At 37.3% G+C, this 18,248-nt stretch overlaps 1 protein-coding gene across 4 annotated transcripts in view; it reads left to right on the top strand.

Annotated features, from left to right (window-relative positions):
• Positions 1-18,248, top strand: part of LOC126184877 (cyclin-dependent kinase 17-like) — a 205,255-nt gene that overhangs the window by 102,837 nt on the left and 84,170 nt on the right. For 2 of the 4 annotated variants that reach the window (XM_049927505.1, XM_049927502.1), the window contains one exon: positions 17,846-17,970. The exons of 1 other annotated variant lie outside the window; for it this stretch is intronic. In XM_049927505.1, the coding sequence (XP_049783462.1) occupies positions 17,920-17,970 (51 nt within the window). In that variant the 5' untranslated portion in view covers positions 17,846-17,919. Of the gene's footprint in view, positions 1-11,411; positions 11,452-17,845; positions 17,971-18,248 lie in introns of those variants that run through there. One more of the 4 variants, XM_049927503.1, reaches the window with a different exon arrangement.

Below are 18,248 nucleotides of genomic sequence, written 5' to 3'. Positions count from 1 at the left end.
TGGGCACAAAGAAAAGTGTGCATGTGGGTATTCTCATGTTGAAATGTAAGCCCAGTATTGCTTGCCGTGAAACGCAACAAAACGGGAGGAAGAATATCGTGGACGTAGCACTGTACTGTAAGGGTGCCGCTGATGACAACTAAAGGAATCCTGTTATGAAAAGAAATAGCACACCAGACCATTACTCCTGGTTGTCAGCCTGTATGGTGGGTGACAGTCAGGTAGGTATCCCATCGCTGTTCGGGGAGTCTCCAGACATATCTTTGCTGGTCCTCAGGGCTCAATTCGAAGTGGGACTCATTGACGACATTTCTACTCCAGTCAGCGAGATTCCAGGCTGAAGACGTGTCTGGAGACGCCCCAGACATTGATGAGATACCAACCTGACTGCCGACTGCCACACGGTACGGCAACCAGGAGTGATGATCTGGGGTGCCATTTCTTTTCCTGGCAGGACCCCCTTACAGCACAACGGTACGCCGACTATACTGTGTCCCCCTGTTTTGTTGCCCTGCATGACAAGCTGTGCTTGCCAAGCCCTAACTTAGCCAACAAGGTCTCAGGATCTTCGCCAACTGAGAACGTTTGGAGCATTATGGGCAGGATTTTCATGTCCTAACACGCCAATTGGACAGAATGCAGCAGGTGGATCAATGCATTACTGGCTTCCTCGCTTTGTGAAGCGCTCTCTCTCTCTCTCTCTCTCTCTCTCTCTCTCTCTCTCTCTCTCTCTCTCTGTTTCTTTCTTTCTTTCTTTCTTCCTCTCCCTCCTCCCTCCCAATTTTTCTGAAATTGTAATCATTTGTTTGACTGTGCATGTACAAGACATCTAACAATTTCCATCCCAGTTGGTTAATTTCTTTCTTTCATATTTTTAATTGTGTATTCTGAAGGTAAAGTACTCCCCATTTGGAACTCTGTCTGGGAACTATTCAGGAGCACGTCATCACCAAGGAAAACAAGACTGGCGTTCTATGGGTTGGAGCCAGGAATTTTAGTCACCGAATATAGTAGTAAAATAGGAGAAATTAGATACAGTGGTACTTAGAGAAATGTGGTGACAGGATAAACAAAACTTATGGTCAAGTGAGTAAAGGATTAGCAATACAATATCAAACAGGGGTAATGCAATAGGTCTAATAATGAGTAAGAAAATAGGAATGTGGGTCAACCAGTATGAACAGCAGCGTAGAAGTACTATCATGACCAACATCTTTTATATGGCTATTCATTAATCAGGTGATGAAGAAAGTGAGTTAACATCTGACGATATAAAAGAAATTATTCAGATAATTAAGGGAGACGCAATGTTAATTGTGATGGAGAACAAGAGTACGTACGATATCAAGAAGAGTTGTAGATTTATGGGAAGCATCATTCAAAATAAAGTAAGGTAACGGTGTAACCTGATACCCCACCCACGCATTTCCGTCAAATACACTTAGTAGCTTCAAGGTCACGGGGAACTACCTCCCCCTGAGAAATCCCTGATCTCGGGTATTTGACTGTTTTCTGGAAATCATCTTAAATGGTTAATTACGTCATTTTGTGCTCATAACATGCTTTTTTCCCTTCTTGAATTCCAGTATTTTATAAAAACGGAAATGTAATTCAAATAATTTAAAAGCCCGCTAAAACGATACCTGTGACGTCGCTCGCTAACTCATTGCCTTTACTGTCATAAAGCTAATTCACAGTGATGTCTTGTTTTGGAATTTACGTTTCGTAAAATGGATTACAAATACATTCATACAAATACTTGAAAAATTATTTTTGAGTGTTTCAGAGAATGAGAAGATGCGTAACAATTGGTTGAACTGTCCCGGCAAAACGCCACCACGTCGATGCCCAAGTTCCCTTACTTATTAAAGATGCCTTGCACTCAGAAGTTAACATTAATTTTCCTCCAAGATACACTTTCTCACTGTTACAAAGAAGGATAGCGTCAGTCGACGAAATTAAACTGTTAGTAAAAATTATCGTTATACCCGCTTCCATGCACACCATTGATGACTCGGTTGGTAGAGCGGTGGACTGCTGAATATGAAAAGATGAAATCTACAGGTCCCTGGTTGGACACTAGCCTGAAATATTTTAACTTATTTGTAAAGCAAATCGACAGTACATTAAAATGAAAATCAAATCACTATTACCAAACTACACTGCGCCAATTATAAACATAGTATTATTGTTTTTCCTTGGCGTTTACATGCCCTTGCATTTGCAATAGCTGTTCACACACGTCATGTTGAAAAATATATTTTCTAGTTAATGTGACCACGCACTTTTTCCTTTGTTAGGAACATTTTTTTAATCTTCGTACTTTTCAGCTAGGGGCTTTATTATGTAAGCTTTTGATGCTTCACCATCTGACATAAGACGAAGTTAAGTCTGCTTCAGTCACTGGCGTTAGTTTACACTCGCAAAGAGCACCGCACTTACGTTTGTGTTACCCGCATAATGTAGATGCTTTGTATCTCTCCGCATACAAAACCTCACTGTACTACACCTCGTTGTACTGCTGGAGTGTGGTGATATCTACAATACTAGCAAAGCTCTCCAAAAAAGGCAATTGTTTGTAAGCAAATGGAGTGTGGTGATATCTACAATACTAGCAAAGCTCTCCAAAAAAGGCAATTGTTTGTAAGCAAATTAGATGCATTTATCCCCAGTTGTCCATTTCTCAGACTAAGATTAATGTGAAGATATGTACAATATATCCCACTTTAGAAATAACTGCTACAATGAGTTCTTGCTAGCCCTGTTTTCATATTTCGAGTAAAACTTTAAAATGCTTGTGCCCCTTCCAGGATTCGAACCTGTGCTCTTACTCGTAGTTACATGCGCTATCCGTTACGCCACAGAGCTGTCGCTTCTTCGTGCAGGTCTGCTGGGTGCCTTGTATAACGGAAATCAGCATTAAGATTTGCAAAGGATAATTTTGTTGTGCTTTGGTTCGTATTTCATGACTGATAATCGAGAATACAGATATAAGATACGGGCCCATTTGCAAAAGTTTCACAATTCCTTAGCTTTGAGCGGATTTAATAATGTTGCAGGGAGCTGGGAAAAGAATGTCCACCCTTGCGCATATCGCCGCCCTAAATGAGTGGAGCATAAACGCATAAATTTTCGAAAGGTTTCCACTATCAGCGTTCACAAAATTCATTTCTGTTACTTAAAAACTGTAACTGCGTGTTCCATCACGAAATACCGAAATTATTTGTAGAAAAAGTACGTAAAAACCTAGTAACTACGGCTAATACACCTATTACACGCGTATAGCTTCGTCTTACTCCTAGTCTGTGACGTCATCAGATCGCCATCCAATGACAGAGCGTTTTCTATCAGTTACCATATCTTGAGTATTTAATGATTTTTAATCTTTAATTACATGATAATAAGAGATATTATGTGACAATATTGCCGTATATGCAAGTTGAATCTTATTATCACTCCGATTAACGACGAACCGAACCATATTTTTAACATTGGAAAATAGCCCATGGCTTATGGTACATTCAAGGTCACCGGCCTTTTATGTGAGAGTGAATATGTCAGAGAGAGAGAGAGATTGATTTTACATAATATGTTCAATCCTCGTGTATGTACATTTATCAATGTTATGGTATTCAGTGTGGGGACTGTCCACGATAGTCCATCCTGTGCAAGCAAAAAACACCTTCATCTCTGCATAACTACCGCAACTTCCGTCCATTCAAAGTTGGTTACTGATTTCACCCTGGTCTCTGTTCACAAATATACCCCCCCCCCCCAGCCCCACACACACATGCACACACTCCTTCCAATTACCAATGCTAAAAATCCCTTGATATCTCAGGATATGTTCTTGGTACCTATTCATCACTCATCCGATCTACCCATCTTTCAACAACATTTTTGTGTTTCATTTCCTAATCAAATTCCCTGAGCATTGCGTGATTGAATTTGATTATATATTATTATACTAGTTCCACTGTTGTTGTTATTCATCTTATAACCTCTCTTCATTCCGTTCAACTGAACTTCCAAGTATTTTATTGCCTCTTACTGAATTACAGTTTCATCAGTAAACCTAAAACTTTTTATTCCTTTTACTCAACTTTAATTCAGTTTCCTAGTTCCTCGGTGTATTTGTTTCCGTCTTGGTCAGTATGTAGATGGCAAAACGCCACGAGGGCTTACAGCCCTGTCTCATTCCATTCTCGACTACATCTTCCTTTTCATGCCCTTGGACTCATAACTGCAGTCTGGTTTCTGAACAAGTGGATTACTTTTGCCCCCCGTAAATTATCCCTGTTACCTTTAGAAATTCAAAGACTATATTCCACTCAATATTGTGGAAAGTTTTCCCTAAATCCACGAATGCTATAGAAGTGAGTTTGCCTTTCTTCGGCCCCACGCAAATCAGGAAAATTAATTACATGATAATAAGAGATATTATGTGACAATATTGCCGTATATGCAAGTTGAATCTTATTATCACTCCGATTAACGACGAACCGAACCATATTTTTAACATTGGAAAATAGCCCATGGCTTATGGTACATTCAAGGTCACCGGCCTTTTATGTGAGAGTGAATATGTCAGAGAGAGAGAGAGATTGATTTTACATAATATGTTCAATCCTCGTGTATGTACATTTATCAATGTTATGGTATTCAGTGTGGGGACTGTCCACGATAGTCCATCCTGTGCAAGCAAAAAACACCTTCATCTCTGCATAACTACCGCAACTTCCGTCCATTCAAAGTTGGTTACTGATTTCACCCTGGTCTCTGTTCACAAATATACCCCCCCCCCCCAGCCCCACACACACATGCACACACTCCTTCCAATTACCAATGCTAAAAATCCCTTGATATCTCAGGATATGTTCTTGGTACCTATTCATCACTCATCCGATCTACCCATCTTTCAACAACATTTTTGTGTTTCATTTCCTAATCAAATTCCCTGAGCATTGCGTGATTGAATTTGATTATATATTATTATACTAGTTCCACTGTTGTTGTTATTCATCTTATAACCTCTCTTCATTCCGTTCAACTGAACTTCCAAGTATTTTATTGCCTCTTACTGAATTACAGTTTCATCAGTAAACCTAAAACTTTTTATTCCTTTTACTCAACTTTAATTCAGTTTCCTAGTTCCTCGGTGTATTTGTTTCCGTCTTGGTCAGTATGTAGATGGCAAAACGCCACGAGGGCTTACAGCCCTGTCTCATTCCATTCTCGACTACATCTTCCTTTTCATGCCCTTGGACTCATAACTGCAGTCTGGTTTCTGAACAAGTGGATTACTTTTGCCCCCCGTAAATTATCCCTGTTACCTTTAGAAATTCAAAGACTATATTCCACTCAATATTGTGGAAAGTTTTCCCTAAATCCACGAATGCTATAGAAGTGAGTTTGCCTTTCTTCGGCCCCACGCAAATCAGGAAAATTGGGGGAAATAATTTATAAAGCTTTGAAAGTTTGGGACGTAGTAGTATGAAACAGAAAAGTTCCCCCTCATGGTGGGTGAGCATTTTCCTCCCTCATGCGTTAATTCTATTTTTTTAACCTTTTTTCAGTTTTTATGAAATCAGTTCATTTCTTGAAGACGCTTGTTATGACAAAAAATATTTCTAGTGAAATTCTCCTCAAAGGAGGCCATATGCATTTTTTAAGCAAGATAACCAGTTTTTGAGACATTCTACCTTGAAGAGTGAAAATCCATGACTGGATGAACTTGGATTAATTTTCAATTTTGATTTTCATTCGGTTAATTCTTTCTTATGTTACTTCACAAATACTTGACTTTAATACATACAGGAACATATATGTAGCACATAAATGTTAGTACCAAAATCTGAAGGTAAAAAAGACTGAAATTTCTTTTATAACTGACTTTTATTAATTCTGGACAGTTCAGGAGACATGTTTTTGTTCAGTGCTAATATTTATATTGGAATCAAAATTCCTTTGTCAAGAGAATGTAGAATTATTTTAGAGTTAATGTACAATTACTGTCTTTGTAACACATTTACAGTAATATGTACTACATGTACACAACTAAAATACCAGAATATCCATTGAACAAATAAGCTGTTCTATATAATTATTTATAGGTAACCATTCTCCAAATCATGTATCAAATCACTATGAGTCTTGCTAACAAAGCTTTATCATTGACAGATTTTACACATTGTTGTGATGCACAAGTCATCCTTCGCACACTTGAATTACCTTCCACAACCTTGGAAACAGCCACATGAAATAACTAGTAATATCGTGTCTCGAACTGGAGGTCATTTCGTGTGAATTGGGGAGAGGGATGAGTTTGATCCCTCCAATCCTAGTTTCTGGGGTTAGCAACCATAGCTGGGCTTGTACATAAACTTGGTAGAAATGGAGGCACAAACAAAAGTGTATGACTGAATACGTATTCTGGGGACATAGTGCCATGAAGGTATGCCACCGAAGGCTTTTGATTGTGTAAATCATGAAATTCTGCTAGACAAGCTCAAGTATTGTGGCATGAGTGGGACAGTGCACAAATGGTTTAATTCGTACCTAACTGGAACAGTGCAGAAAGTTGAAATAAGTAGTTCTCATAATATGCAAAGATCAGAACATTCCTCAAACTGGGGAACTATCAAGAATGGGGTGCCACAAGGGTCAGTCTTGGGTCCTTTGTTGTTCTTAATATATATTAATGACTTGCCATCCTATATTCATGAAGAGGCAAAGTTAGTTCTCTTTGCTGATGATACAAGTATAGTAATCACACCTGACAAACAAGAATTAACTGATGAAATTGTCAATACTGTCTTTCAGAAAATTACTAAGTGGTTCCTTGTAAACAGACTCTCACTGAATTTTGATAAGACACAGTACATACAGTTCCGTACAGTGAATGGTATGACGCCATTAATAAATATAGACCTTAATCAAAAGCATATAGCTAAGGTAGAATATTCCAAATTTTTAGGTGTGTCCATTGATGAGAGATTAAATTGGAAGAAACACATTGATGATCTGCTGAAACGTTTGAGTTCAGCTACTTATGCAATAAGGGTCATTGCAAATTTTGGTCATAAACATCTTAGTAAATTAGCTTACTACGCCTATTTTCACTCGTTGCTTTCATATGACATCATATTTTGGGGTAATTCATCACTGAGGAATAAAGTATTTATTGCACAAAAGCGTGTAATCAGAATAACAGCTGGAGTCCACCCAAGATCATCCTGCAGACATTTATTTAAGGAACTAGGGATATTCACAGTAGCTTCTCAGTATATATACTCTCTTATGAAATTTGTTACTAAGAACCAAACCCAATTCAAAAGTAATAGCAGTGTGCATAACTACAATACTAGGAGAAAGAATGATCTTCACTATTCAAGATTAAATCTAACTTTGGCACAGAAAGGGGTGAATTATACTGGCACTTAAGTCTTTGGTCACTTACCAAATAGTATCAAAAGTCTGACAGATAACGAGCAAGTATTTAAGAAGAAATTAAAAGAATTTCTGAATGACAACTCCTCCTACTCCATAGAGGAATTTTTAGATATAAATTAAAAACAAAAAACATAAAAAAATAAAAATAAAAAACACAAAAAAATGAAAAAGTTAATATAATAACGTAAGTATGTTGTTAAATTAAATTAATTATGTCGTGTATTGGAAAATTTGACTCGTTCCACATCATTACGAAATATCGTATTCATGATCCATGGAACTAGTATTAATCTAATCTAATCTAGACATTACTGATGAGTCATGGAATTTCGCACCCCTCCCCAATCTAACAAAAGTCAGTTGTCCTTATAAATGGCGTAAAATTCAGATTTTGGTGGGAAGCTCAAAAAATAGCCCAATTGTGCTAGTATCTTTCCCAACTCCTGTGGAAGTCAGGCTCTTATTCTAAGTATATACACTATGTGATCAAAAGTATCCGGAAACCCACAAAAACATACGTTTTTCATGTTAGGTGCATTCTGCTGCTACCTACTGGCATGTACTCCATATCAGCGACCTCAGTATTCATTGGACATCTGAGGAGAGAGCAGAATGAGGCACTACACAGAAATCACGGACTTCGAACATGGTCAGGTGATTGGGTTTCACTTGTCATACATCTGTACACGAGATTTCCACACTCCTAAACATACATAGGCCCACTGTTTCCTATGTGATAGTGAAGTGGAAACGTGAAGAGACACGTACAGCAAAAAAGCATACAGACCGACCTCGTCGGTTGACTGGCAGAGACCGCCAACAGTTGAAGAGTGTTGTAATGTGTAATAGGCAGACATCTATCCAGACTTTCACACAGGAATTCCAAACTACATCAGGATCCACTGCAAGTACTATGAGAGTTCGATGGGAGGTGAGAAAACTTGGATCTAATGGTTGAGCGGCTGCTCATAAGCCACACATCACACCGGTAAATGCCAAACGACACCTTGCTTGGTGTAAGGAGCATAAACATTGGATGATTAAACAGTGGAAAAAAAATTGTGTGGAGTGATGAATCACAGTACACAGTGTGGCAATCCGATGGCAGGGTGTGGATATGGCGAATGACCGATGACCGATGAACGTCATCTGCCAGTGTGTGTAGTGCCAACAATAAAATTTGGAGGCTGTGGTGTTATGATGTGTTCGTGTTTTTCATGGAGGGGGTTGCATCCCTTGCTGTTTTGTGTCACAGCACAGGCCTACATTGATGTTTTAAGCACCTTCTTGCTTCCCACTTTTGAAGAGTAATTCAGGGATGGCGATTGAGCACCTGTTCATAATGCACAGCGTGTGGCAGAGTTGTTACACGACAATAAGATCCCTATAATGGACTGGCCTGCACAGAGTCCTGACCTGAATCCTATAGAACACTTTTGGGATGTTTTGGAACGCTGACTTCATGCCAGGCCTCACCGACCGTCTTCGATACCTCTCCCCAGTGCAGCACTCCGTGAAAAATGGGCTGCCATTACCCACGATACCTTCCCGCAACCTGATTGAACATAGGCTTGCGAGAGTGGAAGCTGTCATCAAGGCTAAGGGTGGCCGAACGCCATATTGAATTCCAGCATTACCGATGGAGGGTGCCACAAACTTTTAAGTTATTTTCAGCCAGGTGCCTGGATACTTTTGATCACATAGTGTAAATATGGTGGGAAGTCAAAGATTGCACATTGTCATACTGGCTGTCCTGGAATACTGGCACTGACACTATGACGTCAGAATCAAAGACTCAGAATACTGGCACCATTACGTCAGATTTCCTGAACAAAGGATGTCTACATTATATGATCGCCCCCCCCCCCCCTCCCCAACCCGTTCACCAAATCTACTATTTACTCAGACGTGTACGGTGATTGCATACAGCTTTTCCTAACTCTCAAGTTTGGATCTCTCCACTTGCATCATTATTTAAACAAACACCAGGGGTGGGTAAGGGCCTTCTGGGCATACCCCGATGCCGCTGCCCTAAATTTAAGTCCAAACTGTATGCTGTTTAGTCTTTCACCTTATTTTTATTTTTCGAGACAGTGTTAGAAAAGGATATTTTAGATTTGAGTATTGACTTTCTGTATGGAATGTAGCCATTTTTGGTGTTGTATTACTCAAGAGATATGTAGAAATATTGTAATGTGCAATGAAAACACAGGTCCGTATGGGAGGGCGCGGACTGAAGATCATAATAATGTGGATAAATCTATACACATGAACACTAAACCCATAAAAATATGAGGTATAATCACTCTTACTCTCTCTCTCAGCCGCATTCTCATTCATACACAAGACTGGCACAGTGGTTTTGTGACCTGGGATGACCACACCGGGATCCGTGGATTTTCCAGGGGAAGGGGTTCCCCATGACCTTGATGATAACAAGCGTATTTACTGGAGATGTGTGGGCGGGGTATTGAGTTACACCATTATCTAGAGTGACGTGTGCCATAAATATAGAACTCTGCCATAAATCTAGAAGTCTCCTTGATATGCCACTGTTAAAATGCCAGGTCAGTCATATCGTTGCCCCTCCAAATACTGAAAAAGCCGCTATCCCACTTCAGAAAACATACGTTAGCCTGGGCTTTCCACACGCATCTCTCTCTCCCGTGTGGTTGCACCTGTACGACTATCCGTATCGTGGAGTGACGCAAGCTATCCCCGCCAGAACTAAGTCGGTTTATCCATATTCGTTTCATATATTGTTTGTCAGGGTGCTAATAATTACAGTCTTAAAACGCTTTAAAGAAAAAAATAAATCAGTCCATCGAACATATTTGTGATGAACTAGAGCGTTGGGAGCGTGCGTGCGTTAATGGAGAAACATTCGCCATGCACCAGAAAGAATGGAAGTAGATTGAGCCTGCAGTGGATCAGAACTTAATGGACAACCTTACATTACATTAAAGGCTTTACTATGAGCTAAGGGAAATCCTGACTGCCATTACTTTCATTATTTACATGTTACGAACGTGCGGTAGTAGTTGGTCTACGACTCCCGGCTGTCTAGTGTATATAGGATGTTTCGGAGCACCAAGCCATTTCGGTGCCTCTAAAGTCTTCCGGTGCATGTAATTTAGACAAGGATGTGATGTGTAGTCGGTGGATGCGTCATACGTACTTCCTGCGGTCACGAAACGTGACATTCTTTCTGGACTACGCCATGACCGTAGAATAAAGGAGACAGCATTAATAATATTACTGGAATTTGTGCTAGTTGTCGCTTTGGAACATAAAACTGGTTGTAAAATTTTATTATTTTGCTGAAGTAGTAATTGCATTGTCCAGTAAACATCTACATAAGGATTTACTTTCTGATTTACCGAAAAAAGAAAAACACTTCCCCTAAAGTACTTAAAGAGTTCTTGATACAGTTGTCCCATAATGTGCCGTAGCATTTCATATTTCAAGGCGTACGGGTGAACCGTTCGTATATGTAACAGTAGTCGCAAAACAGATGAACTGTCGTTAATTTGTGGATGCTTGTTAGTCTCGTCCACGTAAAACACCCAAAGTTGAGGTAGCGAGAAGGCTGAAATGTATTAACTTTACAGATAATCTGTGTCCTTTCATTGTTTATAATACAGTTTATAACATGAGTCCACCCTCATGACGTGTCCATTCTTCCTTTTCCCCAGTCGTTACGATTTCGTATCTTCTCACAAATAAGAATCTTGAAAATACCACTATGCCTTTCTGATCAGTTCACTAGACGTCGTTGCTTCATAATTTTGAAGACAGTGCCTTGTAAGAGTAATATTGGTTCGTGTGACGCCGTAGCAGCATGGAAGAGTATTCAGGCACGACTCGGGGGAAGTAGGTAGTTTAGTGTGACTGCCACCAGATGGACGGATTTGCGCGCGCCTTACTGATTTAATTAAATTACTCTGGGAGCGCGTGTAGTCGCAGCTCGGGGCTTCGACGGTTCAGTTATGCAGACAGGTAACTAGAGTATTTTGGTGAGCTCTGCACTTTCTTGGTGTGTCACAGTTCCCATTGTTGTTGGTTTCTGCTGCGTAAAACTATGAGCGTATTTAGCGCTTTCCTGTTTGAGGGGGGAGGGGTTGTTAACAAACTCTTTCAGTTTTTAATCACGTAGATTTTTCTGCGTTATTAGTGTGTGTGTGTGTGTGTGTGTGTGTGTGTGTGTTCACAGTAGTGACAGTTTCAGTTTGACACTTGGAATGGAAACAGCACTGAAAGTAAAAAAGGATGTTGCTTATTTATTTACCAGCAATGTCACGACTTGTATGTATGTGTACTCCCTAGTGTATCTTTCTGAATGTGGTAGATCGTTTTTATGGGTTTCATTACAGAATTCAGATAATGTTTTATAACTAGTTAAGTAAAATGTGATGTGGTCCATTGCATTATAATACTGATTTTGCTCAGTATTAACTGCAATGATTGATGGATCAACACAATGCATTGGCATCTGAGACATCTTCTACTAGCCTGTGATTAAACAGCATGCCCATAATTTGCAAATAAATAAATAAGTAAGTAACTGTGCCTGTCAGATAATAAAGAAAGTACGAAGTACTAAGAGACTGCCTGAATGGACTCTTAATAAACATGTTATTTTCTGAAGTGTTTCCCCCAGTATTACAGCAGAACTTCATCTGCAACTGTGTAAAAAGTAAGTTGGAGTCTGTCTGTGATACACATCATATTCAGCTGGTTTAATGAACTAGTAGTTCTGGTAAACAGTACATATCATGGGGGACTAGATACGCCGCAGTGTTTGCCCGAGTAAAAATCATAAATTTGTTCGATAGTGGCATACACCAGATTAATGATTTAGCAGAATGTGATCTCCGGTCGGCACACTTTTTGGCTGAAAGTAGTCATTTTACCTGAATTAAGTTGCACCCCCCCATATATTGCTCTATATGAGATCAGGGAATAAATGGATGTGACGTAAATTAGCTTAAGTGAATTACTACAGAGACTGGTGGTGGACATTATTCGAGCAATAGACTTAGCTGCATTTAACAGTTGCAGGGGATCATGAGGTTGTGTCTTCCATTAAAGTTTATCTATTGTCAGTCCTAGGTGTCTGAGGTACTCAACTATGTAAGGATGTAGAATATCACCCACAACAGAATTATGTTTGAGAAATGGAACATATGATACATTATTGTTGTTGAGAGACGGCCTATTAGATTTGACCCAAGAACTGATTCCCTCTAACCCATCATTAGCTTTATTATTTGGTTACTGATGTCATCCCTTAACAAATATTTTTATGTTATTGGCACATACAACAGCTCAGAAGCTATTTAATACAGTGAGTAGTAAGTAATTGATGTATATTAGAAAATGGTGCCAGTCCAAGTGTGGTACTTTGAGGAGTTACCAGTGTCCCAGTCAAGAGTAAGTTTATTCCTAGGTAGATGACATTGGAATCAACTGTTTGACTTTTCCTGTTTCCAAATTATGTAATTCATTTATCAGTAACACCATGGTGTTGCCCACACTGAAGAGCGTGAGTTAAATCTCAAAATGTTTTTATTTATTTATTTTACTAAACCCCTTGGTGGCTTCATGTAGGAAGTATTAAATCACCGTTTCAACTAGTGAGCCATTTCTGCAGACAAAATGAGTCTGCATTAGTAAGTTAAATGATTAGTGAAATGATCGGCTAGTCCATTATACTTTTGTAATTTTAGGAATTTATTACTATTGACAGTCAAAACTCATCTTACCAAACTATGACTATAAATTTCAAGTAATTCTAGAGTTCAGCATATAGTCCCCTCTGAAGTAGTGCTAATTCCCCTGCCCAATACCAGTACTGCTTATCTTTCTTTTATCTTCTCTATGGATCAATCCATATGTATTAGTCCAGTAATGGTTGCTTGACCATTTCTAAATATTTTAATTTTTTTATATGTGATTGCCCTATATTTGAGAAGTTCAAAACAGTTATTTAAAATAATTTATCTTGCACCTTTACTGGATGGTGGCCATTTTTATTTGGAGGCGCGCAACGATTTTTCAGTCTGGAGACATTAGTGAAAATTTGAATATCTCTGCACTGGGTTAAGTTACAGCATTGCAATTGCCATGATTGTTTTTAGAAAAGTGTCCTCTACAACATTGTCTATTACACAAAATACCCTAAATTCAAAAATAACCAGTCAAAATTACCTCCAAAGTTTGGTATCCAAATTTTCAAAATCCACTTTTTAGTTCCAAAAACAACAAACAAGGAGTGATTTCTGAGAGTCTATTTTTCCCTATAGTTAGATATCATACACTAATAGCCTCATATAGAGCAAGAACATTTAAAAATGTTTCCTTAATTTTTTTATGAATTTTTGGAATTTGAAAACTTTCATTTTTTGTAAAGTTTGGGGTTGCTTATCTCAGGTAGGACTGAATATAAAAATATGATTTTTGCACAGTTTATACACCTATATGATAGCAACATATTGTAAAAATTTCAACATTGGTATCTGACTATGAACAAATATATGAATTTTTGAAAATAAGTAAATAATTCACGTTACTCTACAACTGATCTTATGTCTGTTGCGTATTTAAATGGTTTATTGTTTCATTGTAATAAAATTTAATTGTGACATATATTTAGTTAACACTATCATCCAATATTCATTTAGTTTATTTATTTTTAATAATGCATTATTAAGCAATAGGAGCTTTTGCTTTTGTTCTATGGTAATAAAATTGCCCATTTACGTTTAGGTTTATTGTCAATAAAGAAGTACCTTATTGCTGGGTGTGGCATTGTTGTAGTCCGTCTGTTATGAAACCTCTGTTAGAGTGGATGTACATACTTCATCAACAGTGTATAATGTGTTACGTGCTTTGTTCTGTGTGTAATTTGTAATTAATTTTGAGAGATAAACTGGAATGCAATAACAGGGATGAACAGTGCTCTGTTGCACAGATAGCAAGTGAAGTGTGTCACAAAACAGTTTATGGTTCAGTTTCAAAATACTTGAAAAATGTCAATGAATTTGATGAAGTTAGACAAACTTTGTTTAAATTTTGAGTAAGTTCTTCTGTAACATCAGTGTGTGAGTATCATGAGAAGAAATATATTCTGAAGTACAACCAAATTTTTGGAAGAGAGTGCTGTGATCCACTGAAAGTTCATAAAAAGCCTATTACTAGAGGTTTGAGGGAAATAAAACTTGAACATTTGTCCTTGTTATGTGAGAGTGAAACAGCTTCCAAAGTGAAACATAATATGATTCCTGGAAATTCCCTGTGCCCAAATTGTTACTCAAAAATATTTGTTGTGAATCCAGAACCAGAATCATGTAACCTTGTTAATGACATTTATATTCTTAATGAGGAAGCTGTTAGCATATTGCATTTTGCTTGTTCTAAGTTAGACATATCCCCTGCTTCAAAAATAATAAAATTAAGTAGCAGAAAAAGAAAAGCAGCTATTGAAAATAAGGTGCAACAAATTTCAGACAAAATTATAAAAGACTTGGAATCATGCTTTAATAATGCAGATACCAACATTATTTCTGAAGAAGAAGAAGAAAAAAAAACCAATCACCAGCATCATCTGACACTGAATATTTAAGCTTTATAGAGAAATTAAAAATTAAATGTTCAGTGACATCTAAAGAGGAGAAAGTTAAAATTTTATGTTTGGTCCCTGACTCATGGTCAAGAGAAGAAATAGTTCATGAATTCAATGTTTCTCATTGTTTGGTTAAACTAACCCAAAAATTAGTGAAAGAGCAAGGCATTTTTCCAGTTTTAGGAAAGAAGAAAGGAGTAGGTATAAGTGAAGAAACAATTAAAAAGATTCAGCAGTTTTTTGAAGATGAGGAAAACAGTAGAATGTGCCCAGGTTGCAAAGATAGCAAAAGAGTTGTTATAAATGGAATTAAAGTAACAAAGCAGAAATGACTAGTGCTGTCAAATTTAAATGAATTTTATGTAGCTATCAAAAATTCTCATCGTGAATGCAAAATTGGAAGTTCAAAATTTTGTGATCTCTGCCCTAAGCGGTGTATTTTTCTGGATCCTCAGGGATACACTCTGTATGTGTTTGTTTATATCATCAAAATGTCAAACTGATGATTGCGGGTGCAAAACTCAGTGATCTTAACTACAAAGAGTTCCTAGATTTAATGGTCTGTGACAGTAACAGTTATGACTGCATGATGATTTTATGTAATAAATGCCCTGGTAAGGAAACCGTTATTGAATTGTTTCACGAATATGATGAGGAAATGCCAGACAGTATGACCTTCAAACAGTGGGTCACAACTGACAGGACAGAAATAATAACAATGGTTAAATCTCAGGAAGAGTACTTGGAATCTTTAATTGATAACTTACAAAAACTCAAAAGTCACCACTATGTTTCTAAAATCCAAAGTAAGATTTTGAAGGACAAAAAAGGACAACTTCATGAAACTGAATGCATATTGCTAGCTGATTTTGCAGAAAATTTTACATTTGTGATTCAGGCTGCAATACAAAGGTACCACTGGGTCAATGACCAGGCAACAGTGCATCCATTTATTCTCTACTTTAAAAATGAGAAAGATGAAGTTTAGAGTTCTTCAATTTGCATTCTAAGCGACTACTTGGAGCACAACACTTTGGCTGTACATGTATTTCAAAAGTATGTAATAAATTACATAAAAGAAAATTTTCCCAAGGTTGAGAAGCTGATATACTTTTCAGATGGAAGTGTTAGTCAGTATAAGAACAAAAAGAATTTTTCAAATCTGTGCAACCACAAAGTAGACTTTGGGTCGGAGGCTGAATGGCACTTTTTTGCATCTTGCCGTGGTAAAAATGCATGTGATGGAGTAGGAGGTACAACAAAAGATGAAGTAAGTAAAGTCATCCTACAAAGACCAACTACAGACCAAATTCTCACAGTATAGGACATGTATGTCTTTTGCAAGGATAATATTAAAGGCATTACCTATTTTCTGATCAAGAAAGAAGAAGTGGTTCTACATATGAAATAACACTTCAAACCAGATTTGAAAACTATATTAGCAATAAAAGGAACAAGGCAGAAAACTTAGTTCGATGCTATGTAACATCAGAAACCAGAATTTATGAGTATCATTGCGTCAGTAAAATTACATCACTGAATGAATGACATAGTGGCATGTGTGTATGATGGACAGTGGTGACTTGCAGAGGTTGAAAGAATAAGTTTAAAAAACAATGATGTTTTGTGCATTTTTACCGCCCCACTGGCCCAAGAACATCATTCAAGAAATCTACTAGTGACAAAGTTTGAATACCAATGAAAAATGTTTTAAGGAAACTTTCTGTGCTTGAACTTACCACAGCAACTGGAGGTCGTATTATATATCACAGAAGCTGCCTGAAGAAATAAGTGTTCTTAACATTCACCACCAGGTTTAGAAACAGTCGCATCTTGAAGGATGTTAATTGAAAATATTTATTTTAAGCATGTCAAAATAATATAGATGTTAATTTCAGTGATGTTTCCATTTTTTGCATATAATTCAGTACCTTACTTCAGTAATAATTGATTATATCCCACCCATGTCACACATGAATAGGCAACAGCCATAAGATCATTTGTAGAGTAATGTGGATTATCTCCTCATTTTCAAAAATTTATATCTTCGTTCACAGTCAGATATCAGTGTTGAAATTTTACAGCATGTTGCTATCATATAGGTGTACAAACTGTGCAAAAATCATATTTTTATATTCAGTCCCACCTGAGATAATTAACCCCAAAATTTGCAAAAAATGAAAATTTTCAAATTTCAAAAATTCATAAAAAATTAAGGAAACATTTGTAAGTGTTCTTGCTCTGTATGAGGCTAGTAGTGTATGATAAATAACTATAGGAAAAAAATGGACTCTCATAAATCACTCCTTGTTTGTAATTTTTGAGACTAAGGAGTGGATTTTTGAAAATTTGGATACCAAACTTTGCAGGTAATTTTGACTAGTTATTTTTGAATTTAGGGTATTTTGTGTAATAGACAATGTTGTAGAGGACACTTTTCTAGAAACAATCATGCAATGTTGTAACTTAACCCAGTGCAGAGATATTCATATTTTTGCCAATGTCTCTAAACTGAAACATCATCGCGTGCTTACAAATGAAAATGGTCGCCATTCAGTAAAGGTGAAAGGCAAATTAAAAAAAAAAAATTGTTTTGAACTTCTCAATTATGGAGTAATCACACATAAAAAAATTAAAACATTTAAAAATGGTCAAGCAACCAACTTAATTTTTATTGGACCACTTCATTTGGATTGACCCCTATGAAATTTATAGTTGTAAAAATGTATAAATTGCATCATTAAGTCAGTACCAAAATTATGTTTTAAGGTGTAGTGTATGAGAATCGACGGTTTGGATCTGATGGAGAATCAGAAGAGGCATCAGGAACTTCAGATGAAGTAATGTCTCCAGCTCCTGTGAAACTTCGTCCAAAATGTCGGAGACTGAGTGAGGTATGCAGAAGTTTATTTAGGGATATTTTGAAGGTCAGGAATGTGTTTCTGCCTTACTTTATCAGTGTATAAAAATGTTCATCATTTAATTAAGTGGCCATTAGATTTTACTGAATGATTATCATTAGACTTATATGTACATACATGACGTCTCGTGTAATGGTAATTATTTTTTTTTAAACCTGTTGTCACATTGGGGAACAGATTTTATAGAAAAGATTGAATTATGCAGTTGAAGACTTTCTGAATTCATGAAATATAATTTCTTGTGTTAACTA

The sequence above is a fragment of the Schistocerca cancellata genome, chromosome 4 (assembly GCF_023864275.1).
Source record: "Schistocerca cancellata isolate TAMUIC-IGC-003103 chromosome 4, iqSchCanc2.1, whole genome shotgun sequence".
In the NCBI taxonomy this organism is placed as follows: domain Eukaryota; kingdom Metazoa; phylum Arthropoda; class Insecta; order Orthoptera; family Acrididae; genus Schistocerca; species Schistocerca cancellata.
This window is presented reverse-complemented; position numbering and strand designations above follow the sequence as displayed.